Here is a 22,992-nt window from a genome sequence, read left to right on the forward strand (position 1 = left end):
ATTCAGCTTCATAAAAAATTGTTTCATAACTTTTTTTTACAAATTTCGACTGAGAAACTATAATACCGTAAGTTTGAAAATATTTTCATGAGAAGGAAGAGTCAGACAACAGAATTCTCTATGTTTTTAGTGAAAAAAAACAAGTTAAAATCAAGACAAGAGACACCAGGTCTGTGATCTTTTACTATAGGAAGACACCATCTATGTATATAAAAGTTCTCCCTTAGATGCCAGTTGTGAATACAACTAATAAAGGCCTAAATTTGCTTGACATGGGTTTTCATTACTCAGTGGCTTTTATGGAGAGTGTTATCAGCCCAAGTGGTATAGCTTCCTTTAATTTTAGGCCATTTGTGTGTATATATATATATATATATATATATATATATATATATATATATATATATATATATATATATATTATATACATAATTCATATATACATGTATATTGTATTCAATATATAAATAAATAAATAAATAAAAGCTATTTCTTTTGTCTTTGGTTGTCTCTCAGAGACTCTCGGACCATATTGCTGTGGACACCCTATATTGAGAACACCAGATTCAAAAGATTTGTCTGTGTATACCACGAAAGCCTCCTTCTTGGAGTCTAGCTTTTATAGTACCAAAATTTATTATGCAAGCTGCCAAAGGAGGGATGAAATGGCCTACCCATATGAACCACAGTAATGACCAGGGTGGTACTATATCCCCAAAGGGGCTGTAGTGATCTTCATATGTTGATGATAAACAACTCTCTAATTGGATTTATGGCCTATCAACAGTAGGAAAAAGTCTTATACTAGAAACTAGAAAACACCTGGAGCTATTGAAGTCATGGATCTTAAAAGAAAACCTTCTAGCTCCACCTTTCGAGAACAGCAGAATTCCTTACTTCACTCTAAAGCAGATCTTTATACCCACAGAAAAGTAGAGCTCTTATCCCTCATCAAAGAAAAGCATTACAGAAAATCAGCTGGAGTTTTCTGTATCACAGATACATTTCTCTGATAAAATAAAGACCAACAAATTTTGGGGAGCCCGGCTCCAATGACTAGAGCACTACTCTTGCATATATGGCTCAATAAACCTAAGGAAGAGGGGACAGAAAAAATATCAGGGTCAGAAAAGCAAAGAGACAGTTGTGATTTTGTCTCCTAGAAATGGCAGGGGTGTTATACCCGTGGCACCCCAACAATGTGGCTCACTACATAAGAAATGAAGACTGACAGTGTTAGTCCACATGGTAACATGGAAAGTGGAAATCTCACTGAGTCTCCCCCTAGAAAAAGGCTACAGCCAATCAGTGACTGTTGAGTGGTCAGCCCTAAAAACATGTGCATGCAAGCAACATATATGCACTCAAAAGGCGGTAGTTCTACAATTGTGCTCATACATCTGACAGTAGTAACAAGAGGCCATTCATTTGAGAGGGAGGGAGGCAAGAAAGAGGTGTTGGGAGTGAATATTTCAGGTCTCAGAGTGAGGAGAGAAGATGGAGGTGGTTTAATTATACTTTAATTACCAAATAAGAAGCAGGATGTGGTAGCACATGGCTTTAATCTTAGTGCTTGGGCAACACAGGCCCACAGATTTCTGTGTTCCAGGCCAACCTGGTTTATAAAATGAGTCTAGGTTAGCCAAGGGTACACAGAGTAACCCTGTCTTGGAATACAACAGCAACTAACACTAAAACAGCAACAACGAAAGACACTTCCAAAGAATGGATAAATAGAACGGAAATTTATGCATATATGCATACATATGCATATTTAAATTTGTTTTAAAGGTAAAGGCAAACACACAGAGACAGATTTGAATAGTGATAATGTTTCAGATGCTGCAGTTAAGGTGTCGCCTATTGTGAGAATAAGGGAGTAAGCATGCAACTAGAGAGATCAGTTAAGGACTAAGTCCTAATGGTTTTGGAGCGGGCCTGCCGGGGAACTTGCTACCAGTTACTGTCTACCTGTGATGCTCTGTTGGCCAAGCTGTGTTTAGGGGCTCATCTAACCCTGTCATGAGCTGACAGTGGAATATATACAAATTTTTCAATTTGAGTATATAATTTATAGAAATTGCTGATGTGTTGATAGTAATACATGAAGGACAGCTAAAGCCATGGCCACTTTATGACAACTGTGATATTTACAATGGATGTGTGGTATGAAAAATAATTTGAAGCTTAAACAAAGATATATGTGTTTTATTGACCATAATGATAATATAACAGTCAGTATAAATGAATAACAAAGACAGGAAAGAAAATGACACCCATGAATTGATATAAAATTAATCAATACTGATGACTGGCTATTGTCATATAGAAAGCAGTCTTCTTATCAACATCCAAAATAGCTTAGTGACCATGCACTCCATGTGTTCAGACTTTCTCAAAAACTAGGCCTGTTTGGAGCAACTATCTTCAGGATCAATCACACTTTGAAATCTATGTCTTCATGTCACCCTCCTATTGACCTTTTATTTCAGCTGCCCTGTGATCTTATAAGAAAGTTTGAAATTCTTTTACATTCTTCAAAATGGTATTTTACCAAGAAATAGATGTTTAAAGCTCACGGTTGTCCCTGTCTGTCTTCATACTGTGAATCTGTTTGTTGCATAGTTACTTGACTGTTTCATTCATTCATTATTTTTCCTAAAGGTCTAAGACATAAAGGAAAAAACCTGCAGGTACTGGAAATGAACATTAAGAATTGCTTAATGAACTTACAGGGTTTTAAGATACGTCTTCCTAACTTATTTTATTTTATTTTATTTTGGCCTTAAAGCATCAAAAACACGCAAATCAAGCGGAATCACTGAAAGTCCCTTGAACTCAGAAGTCAAGGCCTATACTAAGTGCTGCTGTCTGAAATTTAATTAAATTAAAGATATACAGCATCAAAAAATTGCTTAATGTCTTTAGATATGATCTGTTGCCTACTTCTTTAAGATAATGTATGGTTAACCAAACATATCAGATGTCAGATACCAAATGAGTATAGTAAGTTAAGTGAGAACGCTAAACTTGTAAACATATAGTTACAAGCAAAGAAATAAGGAATTATAAAGCAAAATTGAGCCAAGACAGTAGAAATAAACTCACAAACTTAGCTTCTTTAAACTTTCAAGGTAATTAATAATAAATTATTTATGTCTGTGACAGCACGACATAGTCCACTTCAGTTGATATAACAAATTAAGTTATACAAAACTAAATAATACGTTATTAGCTAGGTGAAATGAGTCAATTAAAGCCCAATTAATTATATGAAAGGCAGGTTTATTGGGAAGATGCAATGGGTCAGGTGTGTTCATTGGCCACATGGATCAAGGCCAGGGAAATTGCCTTCAGGAAAGGGGTCAGGGTTAGGGGAGTGAGAGAGAAAGAAAGGAGCCTGAGTAAGCACAAACACAAAAAGAGGGGGAGGAGGGGAAAGAGGAGAAGAGAGAGAAGAGGAGAGGGGAGGGAAGCTTAGGGAAGGGGAGAAAGAAAGAGAGCAGAATGTCTGGATTACATAGGAAAGAGCTTCTAGGGGAAGGGCAGCCCAGCCCCATGGCTGGAAAGCCTGGTAGGGACTGAAGGATATTGGAAGAACCTGGAGGCCAGGTCTGCTTTGATATTTAAAAGGAGCCTTATCTGAGGTTTGAACCAAACATTAAAGATTAAAAGAAGTATGAGAAAATATTGTCTCTGTAAGTACCAATATAATTAACTTATCCTTGCCCATATCTTTAAAGTCTTTTGTGAAGCATGACAAAGTATCCGACTTTTCTTTCAATGATACAACAATTAAGTTTCTAATCCAAAATAAAGGGTTGTTTGGATATCCAGCCATAAAGGAGATCCCATAGAAATGGTACCATCCTTGATAATTCTTGATGGCAATGGGAAATTTGAACATTTCCTACGGTACTCTAGGTAACATGGTGTTGAAACAAATATAGTCACAAAGCACAGAAAGATGCTCACCTTATTACAAAGTTGTGGCTGTCAATCTCCTTTCCACATCCACTGTCTAGTAGAATTCCAGAATTTCCAACAACAGCACAGGTCTTAAACCTCCGATTTTTCATTGGTGAAACTTCAGGCAGAAGGCTATGCAGATCATGAGAAATATTTAATGTCCGGCGTCTGTCCAGCACATAGTGTATGACATCACCAGGCTTAAAACTGCTCTTGACCACAGAAACATCACGTTCCGCATCTAAGAAACGGAGGATATTCTTCCTGTATTTAAAATGAAAGCAAAGCTTTAGATTAAGGAGAGAGTGTCTAAGAACCTTGTCCTCATTTCTACCACAGGATGTGCTATGTAAACTGGCAACTACTGCTCTTAAATTGTCAGCTAGTAAATAAATGAACTAAGTGCTATAGAAAATATATTTCCATCAAACCTTGTGTGGGCAGTTTAGAATCATTTCATACATGTAGTATATACATCTATTGCTAAAATGAGGAAAACATTCCATTTGTGAAAATATACTTAAAAATATTCCACTATGTAAAATACTGTTCATAGGGATGGCATTTGAACAACAAATAGTGTTCTCAATTTTTCATAGTCATTGCTTTCATTTAATATTGTAAAATAGGGTGAAGAGCATTAACGTGAAGTTATTTTCAGGCATACCATTGATAGAAATATTAAATTATTGCAAGTCTTCTGAAAATACATTTATCCAAATGACACATTAAATATATTGGTAAGTTTTCATTTATACTTATAAGTTCAAGATGTAAGATGGATTCAGTCCAAGAACCTGGACAGACAGAGCATCAACTGTACGGATGAGAGGGATTCAATGGTTCTTATGTTTTTTCTTATTGCCCTCTTTGTCTTTAAACATTCACTTTTGTTGTTGCTTGTTTGTATTTGTTTGTGGGCCCTGGACAATCAGTTAAATCCTTTCCACATTTCTAAACAAGTCTAGTTGTTGGGTTGACCTCTTTAAATGAGGTGCAAATGCTCTTGTGTGTGACCATATGAGGGAAACAAACTTCAAACTCATCTCATCGCTGCATTTTACATCCATCTTTTTTTAATGGAACCATTCCTATATCTATTGTACAGATTATCCATAAGATATAAGGTGCTAAGCAAATATAAGTATGTCCCCATTGTAAATAGAGGACAGACTATGAGAATTCATCGAAACTGGTTGGAGGGCAGGGAAAATGTGGCCGACAAGAAAATGCACCTGCTAATGTGGTTTGTCCTTTAAACTCTGGAAGCCTGACACTGTACATAATAAAATGACTGGTCATGAAAAACTGGTTTAACAGTATTTAACGGCTGACTTTTTAAGGGGCTAAAATAGAAGAATGAGACATGAGTAGCCGAGTGGCCAGCAGCGAGAAACGGAATCTGTCTTGTCAGGCCCTGGGATCCGAACTGTGAGGTTCTCGAACTTTCAGCTATCCTGTTTCCATGTGCCTGGGAAGAAATGTGAGTATGAATTGAACTATAGCTGTCCAAACATAAGTGATGAATTATCTTTTCACATACATTGACAGATGTAAATGATCCACAGGGTATCAGTGAGTAAATTGTGGAATGCAAGGCCGATTTAGTTCAGTTAAAAACACTAAAAAGAAGCCTGGGTTTATAAGAAATCTTTGGAAGGATTCATTCGGGTTTGTTACAAACATCAGGGAAACACAGCAGGATCTAGTAGCCTTTGGGAAAAATGACATTTACAAAATCTTACGAGGTGGCCTACAAGAGCCCAAGACTATTTAATTCCACAGCTACCAACAAAAAGCAATGTGAAAAAACCCTTAGCAGAGGCTGGAAAGCAGATGTTATTTACCAGTGTGCTCTTAGGTTAGGCTTCCAGCTTCACAGAGATAAAAGTCAGTAATAGTAGTATGTGAGATAAAAAAGACATCTTTTTCTTTTGTGCTAATATGGTGTGTGCTATTTGACTCTGAGAAAGTTTCATTACTAAGAACAAAACATTACAAGGGTCTATTTAGTCTCCACAAACGGTAATATCTACTATCAAAGTGGCGCCATTCTCCTTAGTTAAAGACAGTTTCATTACATGGGGGAAGGGGGAGGGCAGGAGCTTGACACCTATATTTTAGCACAACTTTTTGTTGGATGAAAAGATGACAAGGTACTGCACGAATGTGGTTAAACCATCAAAGAGGGCGATGCTACCGTTTCCCATTGCACAAAACTGGACTAGGCTGTCATAGATGCGCTGAAAGATTAGACTCAAAAGCAGTAGCATGTTTGGCAGCTTGTGATGAATAGATCAGAGCTGCAGGTACTAAAGAAGGTTCTGTAGCTTAGACATCCAAAAACGAAACTCCCTTTCACACCATCAAAACGTTACACTTGCTTGCCTGCGAGCTGACAGGAGAGACTTTCCTGCAGAAATGTCTTTTCTAGGCAATAGAAACATAGCAGCAAACTCATTTGAAAATGTGATTCACAAGCAAGCAGAACACTAACACTTCACACACCCTCGGGGGGAAAGTCTCAGCAGTGCTTAGAAAGTTAAACAAAATGTTGAAAAGAGTAGGCTTCCTAACTTTTGGAAGAAAATAGTAGTCAATGCAATCAACAGTTATTAAGCACATACACCAATGTTATGAATCCTTCTAATTGCAGATTATAGGTTTAGCAGGAATTTATTTTTTACAAATCATCAGTGAAAAAAAACAAAGTGCCTTTTAAAACTATGAAAATCAAAATGTTGTAGACTAATCAAATTTAAAGATAAAAAACTTTTAGATAAAACTTGAAACATTTTAAGGTATAATATGTGGTTTTAACCTGAAAATTTAAAAGAAAGAGACTCTAAAGTCTTTGAGGTAATTTTTGAATGTTCTACTCCTTATGTTTAAAAAAAAATTAATTCCCATTTTAGGGCTGAAATTTATGCGTGAAAAGTTATTGAAGTTAAGATTGTGGAAAGAAATGTTGATGGTAATTGTCATGAATGAACAATATTGTGACTTAGCAGAACAAGCTTGTTTGGAACCAGTAAGGGATGGTTGGATTCTTCTCACTTTAGAAGGCTGAAATCATTTTATTAGCTTATCCATGCAATGGAACATAAGAAATTCTATGAATCTCCTAAACATAGTCATCACTTAAATGATAAACGTACATATGTACGGAGGGAGAAAAATGTTACATAAATGTAATTATCTAAATACCACCGGAAACAGGAAACAGTCTTCTTAGAGTAAATTGAAAAACTTTGTAGGTTTCATCAGATATACACGAATAGTTTCCTTCAAAACACAAAATGAATTTAATTTTGTTTAACAGCAGCATCAGCAAAATTGCTTGAGGAATAAAGGGAATGCCAGCCTAACTTTCGAGTTCACAGATTTGCAGTTCAACAAAAGTGTCCTTGGCATTTAAGCTGTAACTTTGCAAGTTTTCTCCTTGTATGGCTGTGACCGAGCCACTGACAGATATTTAAAGTAGAGGATTGTGTCTGGCATTAAAAATAAACAAATAAAAGACAAGAGATTTCTTAGATCTTCAACTGTCATTTGGTCACTCCGATTTAGACCTTCACGCCTTAGTTAAGCTGACACCGACTTACAGCAACTGTTTTAAAATTAATGGTAACTGAAAAAAAATATTGAAAATGTTTCGTTTTCAACGAGACTGAAAATATTAGTCACAAAACCATATTTTTTTAAAAAAGACAAAGTTGGCTTAAACCATAAGGTTTGTGGACTGTTAAACTGACGGGAAAGATTCTGTACAGAAATTGCTCAACTGAATTTTTAGCCAGAACTTCCCTCTCGGTCACAACAGCAGGTGCAGGGACCTGGAGGCTTAGTTTACCCCTCATTGCTTTCATCTGTGAAATGGTAAAATGGCTAAGCCACCACCACTCACAATGCTTCCTTCTCCATGTGTTTTGTGCTGACAAGCTGTGTTGTGGCAACCGACATTTCACTGCAAGTGCATTTGCCTCCTCAGAAGCATCGAGTAGCACATCTTACAGCAGGAACTCAGTGAAAGCTGAATGTCAAATTAGGTTATATAAAAAAATATACACCCTAATGTAAGTACTTCCGATTTATGAGAGTAAATGGGAGAGAGAGATGAGAGAATCGTGTGTCTAAATTTCATGGTTAAACAATAACTCATATTGGTTGATAATGACACAACTCACTCAAAAGAAAAGAACTTTGAAATTTCGGAGTGCTTTATTGTGCCTATGAAATGAAAGAAAATACCTACATGACTTTGTTTCCTAGATGAGGTCTTTTTATTACTTTGTAATTCAGGACTTAGAAAAAGGTTATGGGAAAGATATTTTAGTCTGAAAAAGAAAAATCTTAAACAATCACATTGCATGAAAACTAAAATTATTCCAAAATATGTGAAGAACACTGTTTTGATTTTTTTTAACTTTACTATTTCACACCTGGCGATGAACTTGGTAGAATTGGAAGATCAAATTCGTATTTTCATTTTGAAAGCAAAAAAATCTGCATACTTCATTTTAAAAAAGTACTCTATATTTAGTACTAAAATATAATTTCCACAACTTGCTCTAGTAAAAGGTGGGATTAATAAAGCACTGACTGGGGTTCTTTGATACTGCTGAGCCAGCTTCTTCCACTACAAGTAACATTATTACCATTTGCTGGACACAGTAGGTAGAAGATGGTGTGAGATTGTAGGTGCCTTTTCCATGAAAGAAATCTATAAATGGAACAGCATGTTCTTTTCTCTCTCTTTTTTTTTTTTTTTGTTACACAAAAATATAAATGTGTGCCCCATGTTTAATTAGCCGGTCTTATATGTTTAAGAAATATTACACTGAGTGCAAACATTTCACTGATTATTGGCTAGACTACTTAGAGTAGAGAAGCTGAGTTTCTGTGTTTCTACACCCTTATTTGGCATTGTATTTTTAGGGTTTATTTAACATATGAAAACTGAGAAAATAAAGAACCAAAATATGAAAAATAGGTTGAGCCAGATGGTTGACAGAAGCTGACAGTTTTTACAGATTTAGTCACAAGCAATGGAAGTTGAATGTGTCATCTCTTAAGAAAAATAATATCAACGAAACCTTCACAATGCAATGAAGCCTTGAGGAAAGGTGATAATGTTGACTGTGAGTCCATCTGTAAAGTGCTTTAACTCACTAAGCCTTGTGGATACGTCAAAGTACAATGAACACAACCCTCCTTAGACAATTCTCCACTGTGCGATTGCTTACTAACCTATCACATGATATGTTTCTGAAAGTTCCCAAACAATGAGCTGAAGGACTAAACAGGGTAACAAAATCCACAGCTTAAAGTAGAATGAAATGACTTACACAACTATTACACATGTTAATGCAAACTAACAAATAATTTAGCAGAAATATCATCAGAAAATTATGAATATAAAGGTAAATTAAAAGAAACAAGACTGTAAAAACAGGATTCAGCTACTTAAAACAAACAAACAAATGAAAATCAATCACATGTTATGGTCCCAATCAAAACATTCAAAGTAGAATTTGGAAGAACTCCAGTATGATCCAGCCACCCTCTTACAGACAGGCTTGCTAAGAACAGTCTTGTAAAACCTGAGCCAAACAACAAGATATTTTCATATCCTCAATCTTTTATTACAGGTGTCAAACTGATTAATACTCAATAGTCTCTGCTGCCAGAGGCACTTGTAATTTTTATGAACTGTTTGCACATTGTACAATAATGAACTTACAAATTATTCTTTCCTTACAAAAGACAACTTTGTATATGTTACTCAATATTTATTCGCTGCTGTGTTGTTTACCTCTTTGCCTGTGAAGAGAAACCATACAAACACAGCCAATGCTAACATTTCATTCATATTAACAGCTCTGAGCTGAGAAAGCTCACCTTCAGAACTGCAACTGCAGCCTTCATCACTTTGCGAAGTTCCATTAGAGCAAGCACTAGAGTGAGTTTGTATTTGGATGGGATTCCTTATTATAAAGCAAACTGTAAATTTAACGTCCCATGAATACATCCATTATTTGTATTTGAAATATGTCAGAAATGCATGGACTGATATATTAATTATAAAGGTGTACAATTTGATTAGTACACTTTTCACATCTTCACATGCACGAAACATTTTAAGCTTGGCTGGACATGCTAATCAAACCCTTGTAATTTTGTTTTGTACGCCCCTTGCCTGATCCATGCATCCTCCCCTTAAGTGACTCCCTTCCTGCCTGACCACTGTTTCTTCTAAACCATTATTGTAAATAACTTCTATGCTTTGCAGTCAACCACTTGTTTCTCTTCCATCACCTTCTGAGATTCAATGTTATGCTTTGTCTATCACCTCATTCCTAACAATTAGTTCTTGGCTCACGTATTTTAGATTTCAATGAAGAGCTAGAGATGGGAGCCAGAGATGAGGCCAAACGTATCGGGCTGAGAAGTGAAGGAGAAACTCATTTTTCCCTCAGTCAGATACTGTTACAAAATGTCTATGTGAACATCGCATCAGTGAATAGTTAGTATTTTGATTTTATATCTAAGGGACATGTTCGCCCAAGCTTCTCAAGGTCTGAATTACCAACATGCTCTAATTCATACAAAGAAACCAAAGTAATGAAGGAATGAAACTATAAGAGAAATAGGATTCTTCCTTCCTCCGTATTTTGGAATGTATAGCTCGTTTTCTCATTAGTTTTAGAACTCAAACACAGGAGATGCTGCAATGAAGGGAAGGAGTCATTGGGTTTGTTTCAATAATTCATTTGAGCTTAAAATGTTTGTCTGTCAAAGAACATGCCAGAACTGTAGCAGGCTTATTTTCTGACTTCTTATTCACCTTTTCGCATGAAGCTTATACCAGCATAAAAATATAATAAATCAAATCAATGTACATTTAAAACGCAACAGGAGCTGAGGAACCTCTGTTCTATGTAGTTAAATGTCAGATCAAATTGACATCTCAATAAGAAAAAGCAAGAAAATGATTCCTAAAATGAATGTTCGTTCTGAGATGGAATAAAATTATGTTAAAGGTGAGTACTTAGCTCAATATTTTGCTCTATTGATAATGTATAATGTGTTAAAAATTCCATCAACCAACCTTGAAAAAACGACTGTTCAATGACTTTGTTTTTTATGGTTCTACATTTTTTCCATGAGGAACATTAAATATAGCTGATTCACTTTTTCATTAAGCATTTACACTTACGCCATAAATCAAGTATTCAATAGTAAGTTTGCCAAACCCAACTTCTTTAAGAACATGATGTGATAATTTTCAGCTTATTAAAGAACCTCACCTTATCTCCAGGACTAAAGAAGAATTGATTTTCCAGCCTTGTACGGAATGTTGAAAGATGGTGGAACCAGCCTTCCGAATGATTTTATCAGAGCTGTTGACAAGGGACCTGCTCAAACATAATTCGCCATCTCTGAAAAGACAGATAAGCCAGCTGTGTGAAAATTAGAAGTGTTATGCTTAAGTAGCATTATTCATGATCATATTAACATTATGGATTAAACGTGGGATATTATTTTCATAAGTGTGTAAAAAAAAGTAGGATGGAAGGGGCTTTAGGAGTCATGTGACTGACATCACAGCAAGCCATGAACCCCCTTTTGAAAAATAATCTCTTTCATATAAGACAGACCTCATGACATTTAAGAAAATATGACTCTCCTCAAAGGTAAGATACCAACTACCCCCACTGCTACTTAGACAATAAGAGGCAGGATGTTTGGTCAGTTACTTCCTCTACAATCCTACAACTGTTGCCACCAAGATTAACTGTTTCAAAGAATACACAGAATAAAACTAGAAATATACTTTGCTGATAACTATTTTAAAAAGTGTTATGTATATCAGATTTGCATGTGCGCTTGATTTCATGGTACATTTGCCTTGTGTTCTTGAGCACTATGTCACTAGGTCACTATGGTCTTAACCTTGACAAACAGCAATAACATTATTTAATATTTAGTGACCACAGTGATGGTCATGGGGGTTTTCTGTATAACAAAATAACTTCTCTTAAAGAAGAATGGGTTTCTAACTTTGTTAAAGATGAGATTCCCAGGAAACAGACAAAAATTGTTACAGTTCATATGGCCACTGCCTTTACATTGTATTAAAAGCAACTGACTTTTACAGTCAGTCACCTCTAATATTCCACTGGCTAGTACCCCATGTGAACCTGTAATGTTAAAGGTTTGGTTCATGTCATGATGGAAAGAAACATCTATCCTGTCATGTATATGATTAGAACCTGTAGAACTAAGCAATTCACTATTGAAGAGATGTCTGCCTTTGTGATTTCTGGTACAGAATGATTCAAATAATTAGTAGAAGGCACTCAACTATGACAGAAGAAGAAAAATCTAGTCTTTTCAATATTTGTGCTGGTTTTAATTATTGTATCTCAATGGCCTTGCAAAAATGTAACATGATTGTTCAAAAAAAATCACCAAGTATGAATGTGTGTATTGCCTAGAATATTCTCCCTACTAATAGAAACAGTGTCTTTTAACAGCTATTAAGTGATCCTAAAACTGGAAGCTTATTGTTTGGTGCTTGCTTTGCATTATTTTCTTAATATGTAATTTTAATTTGAAGTACCTCATGTGCTACTTATGAAATTATATGAAACCACTCCCTATGAAATTTGAAACTCTATAAAAATTAATATTTTACACAGTTCTACTGATGAAAATTAAACATTTGCATGTCTGTGCAAGGCTAATAATAGTCATTTGCAGAGGTCATTTAGGATGTTAGGAAACAGAGTACAATTTACTATGCAGTGATACAGTTATCAATTTTCATATTACACTTCTGGTGTTAATTATTGCATATGAGTAAGAATGTGAATGCTCCCAGAAGTTAACCTTCAGACTTGAGGGTTCACCTTTAAGCAGTCATAAATTATCATTATTTTTATGGGAAGAGGCAAAGATCTTTCCAATCATCGCTCCATTAATGACTGCCAATATCTTTTTTTTTTCTACCATAGATGGCTAAGGTTAGAATAATAATTTTGAGACCTAGAATATTTTCAGAGAAGTAAAATATTCATGCAATTGAATTTTTAAAATTTATGTAGTACTGTGGCACTAAATTGTGGGTATAACTTATACCTGTGCAATAATTTTTATGATGATATACTTAGTCTTATGGAACATAAGCAGTACAAATGCATATTCTGAGAATATCTACTTCCCTGTGCGAGCAGCTTATCTCAAGTAGGTGACTGGCCATCACTTTGGAAAGAACCGTGGATAGAAATGGGTACCAGAAGTCAAACTTCTCTTTTACACTCAAAGGAATCATCTGACCCTAGAAAGCATACATTTTCTTTTTTAAAAGATAATTTTGCACATGATCTTGGTTTTAATCTGTCTGAAGAAAAATACCCTTCCCATGAATACAAGGCATGAAGAATATTGCCACCCAGTGCTTGCTTTTCATTCTAGATTGGACATGACCTCTGAAGAGCTGCACTGAAGAATGTGATTTAGAGTATTCCTGCTCATATGGTGTTGTGAAAACTCAACAAAGATGATCATAGCAAGATTCTACTCTTAGGAATATCTGTACTTGCGTCTGTTAATATATAAAAAACTGTTTGTTATTGTTTTCTCTTTAATATGAGTTTCTAACCTTGGCAACAATGTATTTTGTCAGTTCTGATATTCATTAAAAAGTGATTAAATGCACTTCTGGAAATTAGGTCTCAGTATCTTAGTATCTTAGCTTTGAAATGAATGTGACTAGTTTAAGCTTCTTCACTAATTTAAACTTTTTACAATCATATCAAGAAAGTCTGATCTCAAGCATGTGAAAATTCTATATTTTATTCCCAAAGTATCAAACAAATAAAGATGAGATATGGTACAGTGTCATTATAAAAGTAATCTGGGAAATAAAGTGCAAACCATGAGATAGTGTTTTACAAAGCCATCTACCCTGCAACATTTTAAAAGTAATCTAAGTATGGAGATCTCCCTTTACTATCAATTTTGTACATGGCAGAATTCAAAACTCTTGATTGTTCAGTAATATAATGTAAGCAGCCTTGGTGGGCGTAGGGGTGGAGAGACATGGATAAGTATATTGAAGTCTCACTTTAGTTCTGCCAAAAAGTTTCAGGGGATCTAAAAATCGGTACCAATGCATCATTTAGCTCTGTCACAGTTTCAAAATCTTTTCTCACTCGATAGGTATGCTCATGTAGTACACGTGGGAATCTTAAAACCCATTTCCAGTATATTCTGGCGAGAAAACCAAAAGTGAAAATGTAGGACAGACTTAAAGCCCGTGGGGAAAAGAGTAACTCAAGAATGACCCACTTAACACCACCAGTGGTCCCGAAGTAAGTTCGCTAACAAAATCCTCCTATCAAGGGTTATCCAGAAGGAAACGGCAGCTTCCGGTGGTCAGTGATTTTCACTCAAACTGGTGGTTGTTGAGTTCACTGCTGATGCTCCTCTGGAAATAGAAAATGGACAGACAGCCACCTTTCTCCGCTACTGTTTTCCTTTCTGTATACAAGGAGGGCTTGGTGCAGGAGAGGGAGTGAGGCTTCATTAGCTGTGCATGGGGACTCTGCTAAAGAAGAAATGGTTGGGTAGAGAAACCTCCTACCTAGTGAGAAATATTCAGGGTGGTGGGGAGGTCTACTCTGAACCCAGAGGAATGTAAGATTAAAGGACTTGGTTGGAGCTCCTGCCAGCCTGAAAGGCATGCAGTGCCCCCCAAAGGCTGTAGACAACCGCTATGATCTCACTTTTAAATGAAGCATTGATGTGGCCTCCAGGGCCCCTTTACTCTTTAAGTAATTTCCCAACTGTCCCCTCCATAAGCTTGTGCGGAGAGGAGATGGTAAGTTAGCTGGTTGGGCACTTACAGAGCCACTGTTGGGGAGTTGAAAGAAAACCATGCGCTTCCCCCATGAGGTTTCCTTCTGGCAAAAGAAGAATGAATGTCCAGAGACACCAGCTACCCTGCACCGCTCCTGCCAACACTGCCCCACCCTGTGCCTGGGTCAGGACGCCCATGGCAGTCAGCGTTTCTCCAGCATGTGTGTGAAGGACTGTCTCCACAACGGTCCCTGCCTTCTTCAGAAAAAGCTGCAGTTGCAGGCTTTAATTAAAGAGGAGGAGCTTTGAACGTGATTTTTTTTTTTTTTTTTTTTTTTTTTTTTTGGTATGGTTTACTGTCACAAATGAAGGGAGGTTGACTTCTTTCAGAAATCACATACACACACACACACACACACGCACACACACACACACACACACACACACACACACACACTTCTTTTTATTCTGCTTCAGACTACTAGTTCTCTAGAAAGGATAGACACATGGGGCACATCTCTCTTCTTGTTTTGATAACTCAAGCGCTGGCCTCAAGCCTTCTCCTAGAAACTGGGAAGAAAGAACCACAGCTCAGCTTGCAAAGGGTGTGAAGGCACAGCTCAGTAAAGCTACCCAGCCACTGTGTAGCTACAGGCAGCAGCTTCCTCTGCTGCCTGAGCTGTACCCACCCTCCATAGGTTTCCAGGAAAAGGCCATAGAAGAAATGTCACTGCGAATCGTGGAATGTCCTGGATCTATTATTTTCCTTTGGGGCACCAGGGTACATGCCTCCTTTCTGGAGGCAGTTTATCGGAGCAAGAAAATGATTCCTTTGCAGCGTTTGGACCTAGTGCTCATCGCCACGCCCACTCCTGCTCGCTAGGGTCCCAAACCACTGGCGTCCTGTAGAAGCTTTGTCTAGGCGCCGCTTCTTGGAACGCATCAGTTCGGAAGGAAACAAAGAGCCTCGATTCACAAGCCCATGCCTCGCCTCTCTCAGGAATTCTCACACTCGGGTTCACCACCTTCAAGACCCCTTTGTCTGCCTGGCAAAACAGGTCTGCTGGGGTTGTCCACACCCAGCCTAATTTTTCTTTTACACCATTGACATGGATTTCCAAACCATCCACATCTATGTAAACGACTTCACATGATTTAGCTATTTCTTTCTTTATTGTTTATTTTCTCTGATACAGACCTTGAATAGATTAGTTGAATCACAAGGACCATGCAGCCCACTCCTTAGCTTTCCTTTCTCCCACAGTTCCCTTTGAGCCTAGTACTGTTAGGCTAGCTTTTTGCAGAATTGCAAGTCCTTCCGGGAGGATACACCTGCCTCTTACTCACTTAATTGTGACTGATTACTCAGAAAGGATCAGGGATATTAAGAAAAGAGCTGCGTAAAGTTTCATAGTGTGTGTTTGAGAAGCTCTATGCCCCGCCCCCACACACAAAACCGCGCACACAAAAATGGTAAAGCATCCTTCTTCGTTTTAAAAATGTCAGAGACAATTTAAAAACAGAAGGAAATCTCAGCCAGTGCAGTTCCCGACTGCGGAAACCTTCAGACTTGGAAGGATTCCCGAAACAGGACTTTTAACAGAGTTGACACGCAGGACCATATCCTCAGAAAAAGTGCTTCCAAGCCTTGTCAGAGACACGAAGTTACAAGGCGCTCTGCTCTGGACAGACTTCAAAGGCAGAGAGGCCAGAGGAGAGAGGAAGGAAGTGAGATATTTACAGAACTTAATGGGGTGGAGATTGTGAACACATCTTGACAAACTCAAGAAAGAGCAGATATAGTCTGTAAAGGCTCAGTTCCCAGTTCCCTTCTAAAACTGTTACCATGAAAGCGAGGAGTTTTATCCGTGGAGGAAGAAGTGCATAAGGAATTTTCCGTATTGACACTGAAATGTCTAACTTGAAAGGGAGAAAGAAAATAGATCTTACAGGCGTCCCCTCCCCCAACAAAAAACAAACAAACAGCATAAAAAAAGCCCATTTTGCTCTGTGAACATAAACTTCAGAGAAAGACGCTTTTTATAGTGCCTTCATAGACAGGCAGGACACAGAAGGCAGGAGGGAGGCTTGAGGAATAAACAGATCTCTGAATTCTGCTCAAGCATCAAAATGACAAGGGCACACGCTCTTTGTTGACACTTCTGCAGTCTTTGGTGAGCAGCACCCTGGGCCAATACATCTGTCACCATCACCCACCAGCAGCAGCATCAGCACCACCATTGCACAGGACAAGTTAAACTCCTCTTGGAAACAGCAAGGGAAACGCGCGCGCGCACACACACACCTCCAAAGAGCCTTTGTCATTTAATTCATGGCACTCTGCACAAGCACGCCCAAACCAACACACACAACACTCCAAATGTCACTCCCCCCGGCTCTCAGCACACTTCACTATAGCTTGATTTTGTGTCATATCCTGAACATGCATTTACCCGATGAGTTGCGTCTCTTGGTGCTCCTCAGTTCTGGCTATTTCTTTTGTCTTATAAAAGATCAGGAGTAGACTTATAGTGCAGATGGTCCACCGTTTTCTAATGGAGCGCATCTTGGGTGCCCCGGAAAGTCCTGGTTGTCCCAGCTCAGGCACCTTCTGGTATAAAGGCTCCGTTTTGGGGAAATAATCAAGGGGGAGAAATCTGAGAATTGCGAAGGGAGCTTGGAGCCGAGATCCCAGAATCAGGTCTCTAGGAGGTTGAGCGGTGGAGTTCTCTGGGCTCTCCAGCGCTGCCCAGCGCCCTGTCGCGCGGTTTGCGCTAGCCAGGCCGGGGTCGCTCTGCGCCGCCTCCCTGGGGCTCAGGTTTCTTTTCAAATGTGACACCTTGTGCATCGGAGGTGGCGGTTGCTTCTGCAGCTGGGCTCGGGGGCGTCACTGGCCCTTTCCTCGCCGTAGCAGGGAAATGATAAGCAAGGCCAGCCAATCAGCGCGCTGAGGGGGCGGAGGCTGCTGTTGCCTTGCGTTGCTGGCGGCTGCTCGCAGAGTAACGTCGTGAGCTCTGTCTGCACTATTGCCGGGGGAGGAAGCTCACAGTCGCACGCGGACGCGTTCTCGCGTACAGACCTCCAAACCACAGACACACACAGAATCACAACATCTCCTAGGACGACCAAACGTCAGGACTCCAGATCGGCAGCTTCAACACCAGCTGACTATAGGGATGTAAAGAGTGCACCTCATCTAAGAAAGATGAGAGACTCATCCCACCAGAGGAATGCAATGCCTAGGGCGAGGGAGAGCTCCAGAAAGGAGCCTTTTATTCAAAGCGTGTCTGCTAAACTTACACAAACACACGAACGAATAAACTCATCCGCGATAAAGGAAATCCAACAGGGAAGTGGAAGGGGAACCTTCATTATTCAGTGCACAACTCTTGTCCGGAAAATACAATTATTCACAGGAGCCAATGAGCTGATCTCTCCCGCTGAGTGGATGGGTAATGAGGACCCAGCTTGAAGCATGCGGTAAGCAAGTGAAGTCAGAGGTGTCCTTATGAACATCATGGATACTTATGTGACCAACGCATTGTCATTTGGAAACTCCTCACGAAGTGAAGGCAAGTCCAATGCCATTTAAACTTCACTGCTGAGAACCGGAATTCAAGAAAAGGCAGCTTCCTCCGGCACACCCACGAACACATTCACAGTCCTAGGGAAGGAGAAAAGATGAGTAAAAGGCAGGAAAAGCAGGCTCCTCTGGAAAATCTAACTGAAGTGTATTGGACTCTGATTTTCACCCCTCCTCCCGCCTAGCATTTTCCTTACCCCTACTGTGCAGCTGGCGCACTTTCTGAGTATTTTAGCTGAGCACCTCTCCATTTCTAGTTTCCGGCACATCCAAGAAGGCCAACTGCCCAGGCTTATCACACCTAACATCTACACTCTTCCTCAGCAGGAGATCTTAGGTGTGATAAGCCCAGAAGCCAGATTCCTTCCTGTCTGTGTGCCTTTGCCCCAGAAGTCTGACTTCCTGTTCCTCCACACTGAGCAATGCCTTTGGTAGTCCTTCGCACTTGCCATTCTAGTTAGCGTTTTCCACATCAGGAAGTGGTAAGCCCAACACCAGGACTTGGGTATACTTGCATTTAGGAGGACTTCTGAGTGACTCAAGGGAGAGCATTTCACAAAAAGACATCACGCTTGCTTAGTACCTGAGGTACAAGAACCTTTTTGCCTAACCCATTGCTGAGGTCTCTATAAGTAAACCAACGGGGTCTCCGCTTATGCATGTTAGTCTCTATTTGAGGTTTAGGAAATTAAGTCTCCTAAGTTATGAGAGCTTGATCTCCACAGGACAGCCAGGCAAAGGGCTGAGTCCAAAATGCACGAAGGAGCAAATAATTATGAGTCTTTATTGACACCACAAGTGGCCTGCTGGGAGCCTTTCCAGATTATTGATGTCCAGGCAAATCCGGCTTATCCTAATGCATTTTTGTTACACAGACTTCTCAGCCAGCAGCGGGGAGGAGGCTAAAACAGTTTCTCAGATGAGTTAAAAGGAAACTGCATTGGCTGGGGTGTGTGAAAATGCTTGCTGAAAGGAAAACCATGTTCATGTGCAGAAAATATAATATTCAGTTTTCCCTACATTACTTCATTTTTTTCTCACTGAGTGCCGAACTTAAATTTTTTTTGTTTTTATTTATTGATTATGTTTCCATACCTAGAAGCATATATGGTAATCAATCACAAAAGACCTTGACTTTAGCTAGAATGTAGTTATAAAAAGAGCAGTTTCACCCAAACCAGGAACTTTATCATCATCATTCTGAATTCTTTGGAGTCAGCTGACTTGGGTAATTGGCAATGATATTCTTTTGCATACAGCTTGTAAGAAAGCATGGACCTTTTACAATGGACGAGCACTTAAAGACTATCAATTAAATACTCTTCAGTCTGTAAAACTCAATTCAAATGACTTGTGAGATATATCTTTTCACTTGTGCTGCTCAAAAACACCTCAGTTTGTAAGAACCACTTTAATTGCTTAAGCCTCACATGTTAATTGTCTGTAGACTTTTGTTTCAGCCTAAGTGTTTTGGTGTTTTGTTGTTCTATTGCTATTTCTTATCACACAGCCTTTTGAGATATTAAAAGTACACAGAATATGTGTGTGTGTGTGTGTGTGTGTGTGTGTGAGAGAGAGAGAGAGAGAGAGACCACTGCATTTATGTAGCACTTTCTCTCTCTGTCTCTCTGTCTCTATCTCTCTCTCTGTCTGTCTCTCTCTCTCTCTCTCTCAAAAATATGATAAGGAATTTATAAACCAGACTCAGGCCACTGAAAAGACTTTGCTCGTAAATTTACTCACTACCAGCCCTAACAAAGGAGTTGAATCCTTAGATCTACATGGTAGAAACATAGAATGTATGTTTGCAAGTGGTTCTCTAATCTTCATAACAGAAAACATGTGCATTCACACACACACACACACACACACACACAAAAGCATCCTAGAGCCTCCTATCCTTAGAGTGACAACTTTGAAGTTGAGTAGCAACTTTTCTTGTCTCATTTTTAATAACATTGTTTTCATAATTTTTATTTCTGCTTTTATTTGCAAACGATGACTCAATTTGTATTTAAAAGTATTATGGGAGCAAGTCTATGAAAGAACTCAGACTCTGAACCTTGACTGTCACTATGCTCTGATTGTACCAATCTCAGGTTTTGGGAGAAAAGTATGAGACAAATGAATAAATACAGTATTTACAAAAGAAAGTTTGGATTCCAATCATAAACATGCCTAATCCATTAGCAGGAACTGCTACTGGGGAGAATGGATCAATAGACATTTATTGGAGAGAGCCATTGGGAATAAGAGAAGAATAATGAGTCTATTTCACATCTGACCTGTAACTCCCCAACATAAAATAAATAATTGATCTTCCTCTCTATTACCACAATCATAATTCCCTATATCCCACTTGAAAACGAGTCAATACCGATAGATATCACATGCATTGTGGTTAAGCACACGTTCTTACATCTAGCATTTGTGCAATTATAATGATTTATATCTGCTGCAATTACAATTCTGTCATTAAACAAGCATTGAGAAATTGAACCACTACACAAGGAAGATAAAATAGAAGGATTTTTAATATCTCTTGTATAACCTAAATGTAAAATCATTAGTTTCTTCATAACCATGCTTTAGACTATGGAGAACATGTAGTTAATTTGTCCACTTTGAATCTTCTTGATAGGAAACCACATCTACAGCAGAACATCAGAGATGAATGTTTATTGTAGCATTACATGTGAAATTCTGTAGGAATCGATGGAAATTTCAGAGCATGCATGCTCCATGTAATGGAACCTGCATGTTTGTTCCGTGGTGTTTTCAAATGAGAGATCTTTCTTAATGCACGCTGAAGTTTCTTTGAAGATGGAATTAATGTAAAAGTGTCAGCAAGTTACACAATATATAAACTAAAAAAAATAGTTTGTATAAGAAAGTACTTTATAAGAGACAAAATTCTGAGAAGATTTTGTAAAATCTGACAAAAGAAAATTTGATTATGACATGTAGTACTACTGTATCTTTGGGACCTAATCTTGATTTCAAGAAGAACTGCCACTATGGGTTTATATGAACATGTTCAGTAGCAATCGCTGTAATAGGTTCTAGTCACAGCACACATATATCCCTGGGATTGAGCTGCATTAATACTTTAGCAGCCAACTTTAAAAAAGAGTGAATGTGTTCCTTAATAGTGTGATAAAACTCTTAATATTAAAAGACAAACTACCATGTTTAAGATATAAACCAGAAAACAGAGAATTTTGTCTGTGAAACTAAACGTTAGTGCAGCCACACCTCCAACTTAAAGGGAGACAGAGAAAGGAAGATCCTACAGGTCAGAAAGTAAAGCAGCACATGAGATGCAAGTATACCCAGCCATCCACAGTAAATGGGTAAGCAGGTGACAGCAGGAAAGGTGCAGGGGGGCAGCAGTGATGGCAGTACCTCCATGGAAAACGGAGAAGGCTCTTGTTTGTATTCCTGGCCATAACCTGCTTAACACAGCCAACAAAGCCAGGATTTGTTGGTACACTGGAGAAGGAAAGAGCTCTTCAAATGTCTGTTGACAGGACTAGTGGTTGATCTTCAATTCCACAACCAAGGGGCAAAGATACTCACTTAGTAACTGTATATTGTATAGTCCAGCTTCCTTACTTTGCATTATTGTAAACTTTAGATGATTTTATTATTTTTTGTTTCTGCAGCATGGTTGTCACCAATACACAAGTTCAAGATTCGCTCAAGCTTATGACTTTTACTTGGCATTAAAGTATTTTATTTTGATTATCTTCTAAGTTAGAATATGAGCTTTATTGATTTAGCAGATAAACCACACCCCTAATCATGAAGGTAACAAGGTATGCTCATTTTTTATTGATGGTGTATCAGCAGCTCTTTCCCCTATGGCTCTCTAATACTTATCTTCTCATCGAGGAGCAAAAGTCAAAGTAGAGGTTTTTCATGAAACCCTTGGTTTGTGTTCTCCTGTTTGCAAAAGTTTGGAAAATGGTCAAGCATAACGTCAGTAAAATAGTAAAACAGCATCTCCTTCAAGGCTTTCTGTTAGGAAACGGGTCAGTAGAAATTTTTACTAGAAGAGAGAGAAAAGGGGAAAAGGGAAATAAGGGGGGAAAGAAGAAAAATCAGAAAGAGGGAGAAAGGAAGAGAACCCAGATCAAGTCTGGAAAGCATAAATCAACATTTCTACATTATACAGAAATATACATTCAATACTAAAAAGTCACAAGGAAATAAAAGCCACATGGTCTGAGTGATACTTATCTGCTAGAGAAAGAAGTCAAACTGCAGAGTCAATAATGCCCATTGGGATTTAAGAAGACACACTCTTGTATAAACTCTTTAGACTATAAAAAAAAAATACTAAATATGGTAGAAACATCACTGTTGAAATAGAAGACCAGCTGTTTTGTATTTTTAACTTTCCCTCTCCAGAAAACCAGACAAATACAGAGACAAATTTTTTATGATCCAGAATTTCACCACTACAAGCACTAACTCAACTATACCATGTTATTATCGTTTACAAGTATTCTCTATATTCACGGAGAAGCCTGCATTATTTAACACACAGCTAGTAGCTTGTCTAATTCATC

At 38.3% G+C, this 22,992-nt stretch overlaps 1 protein-coding gene across 3 annotated transcripts in view; it reads right to left on the reverse strand.

Moving 5' to 3' along the window:
* Window positions 1-17,401, reverse strand: part of ST8SIA4 (ST8 alpha-N-acetyl-neuraminide alpha-2,8-sialyltransferase 4) — a gene marked incomplete at both ends in the record, with an annotated part of 76,799 nt that extends 59,398 nt beyond the window's left edge. For 2 of the 3 annotated variants that reach the window (XM_080933048.1, XM_080933046.1), the window contains 3 exons: window positions 3,976-4,233; window positions 11,280-11,411; window positions 17,289-17,401. In XM_080933048.1, coding sequence (XP_080789174.1) covers window positions 3,976-4,233; window positions 11,280-11,411; window positions 17,289-17,401 — 503 coding nt within the window. The remainder of the gene's footprint in view (window positions 1-3,975; window positions 4,234-11,279; window positions 11,412-17,288) is intronic. The other variant, XM_080933047.1, reaches the window with a different exon arrangement.
* Window positions 17,402-22,992: the final 5,591 nt, after the last annotated feature.

The sequence above is a fragment of the Micromys minutus genome (genome assembly GCF_963924665.1).
Source record: "Micromys minutus genome assembly, chromosome: 19".
In the NCBI taxonomy this organism is placed as follows: domain Eukaryota; kingdom Metazoa; phylum Chordata; class Mammalia; order Rodentia; family Muridae; genus Micromys; species Micromys minutus.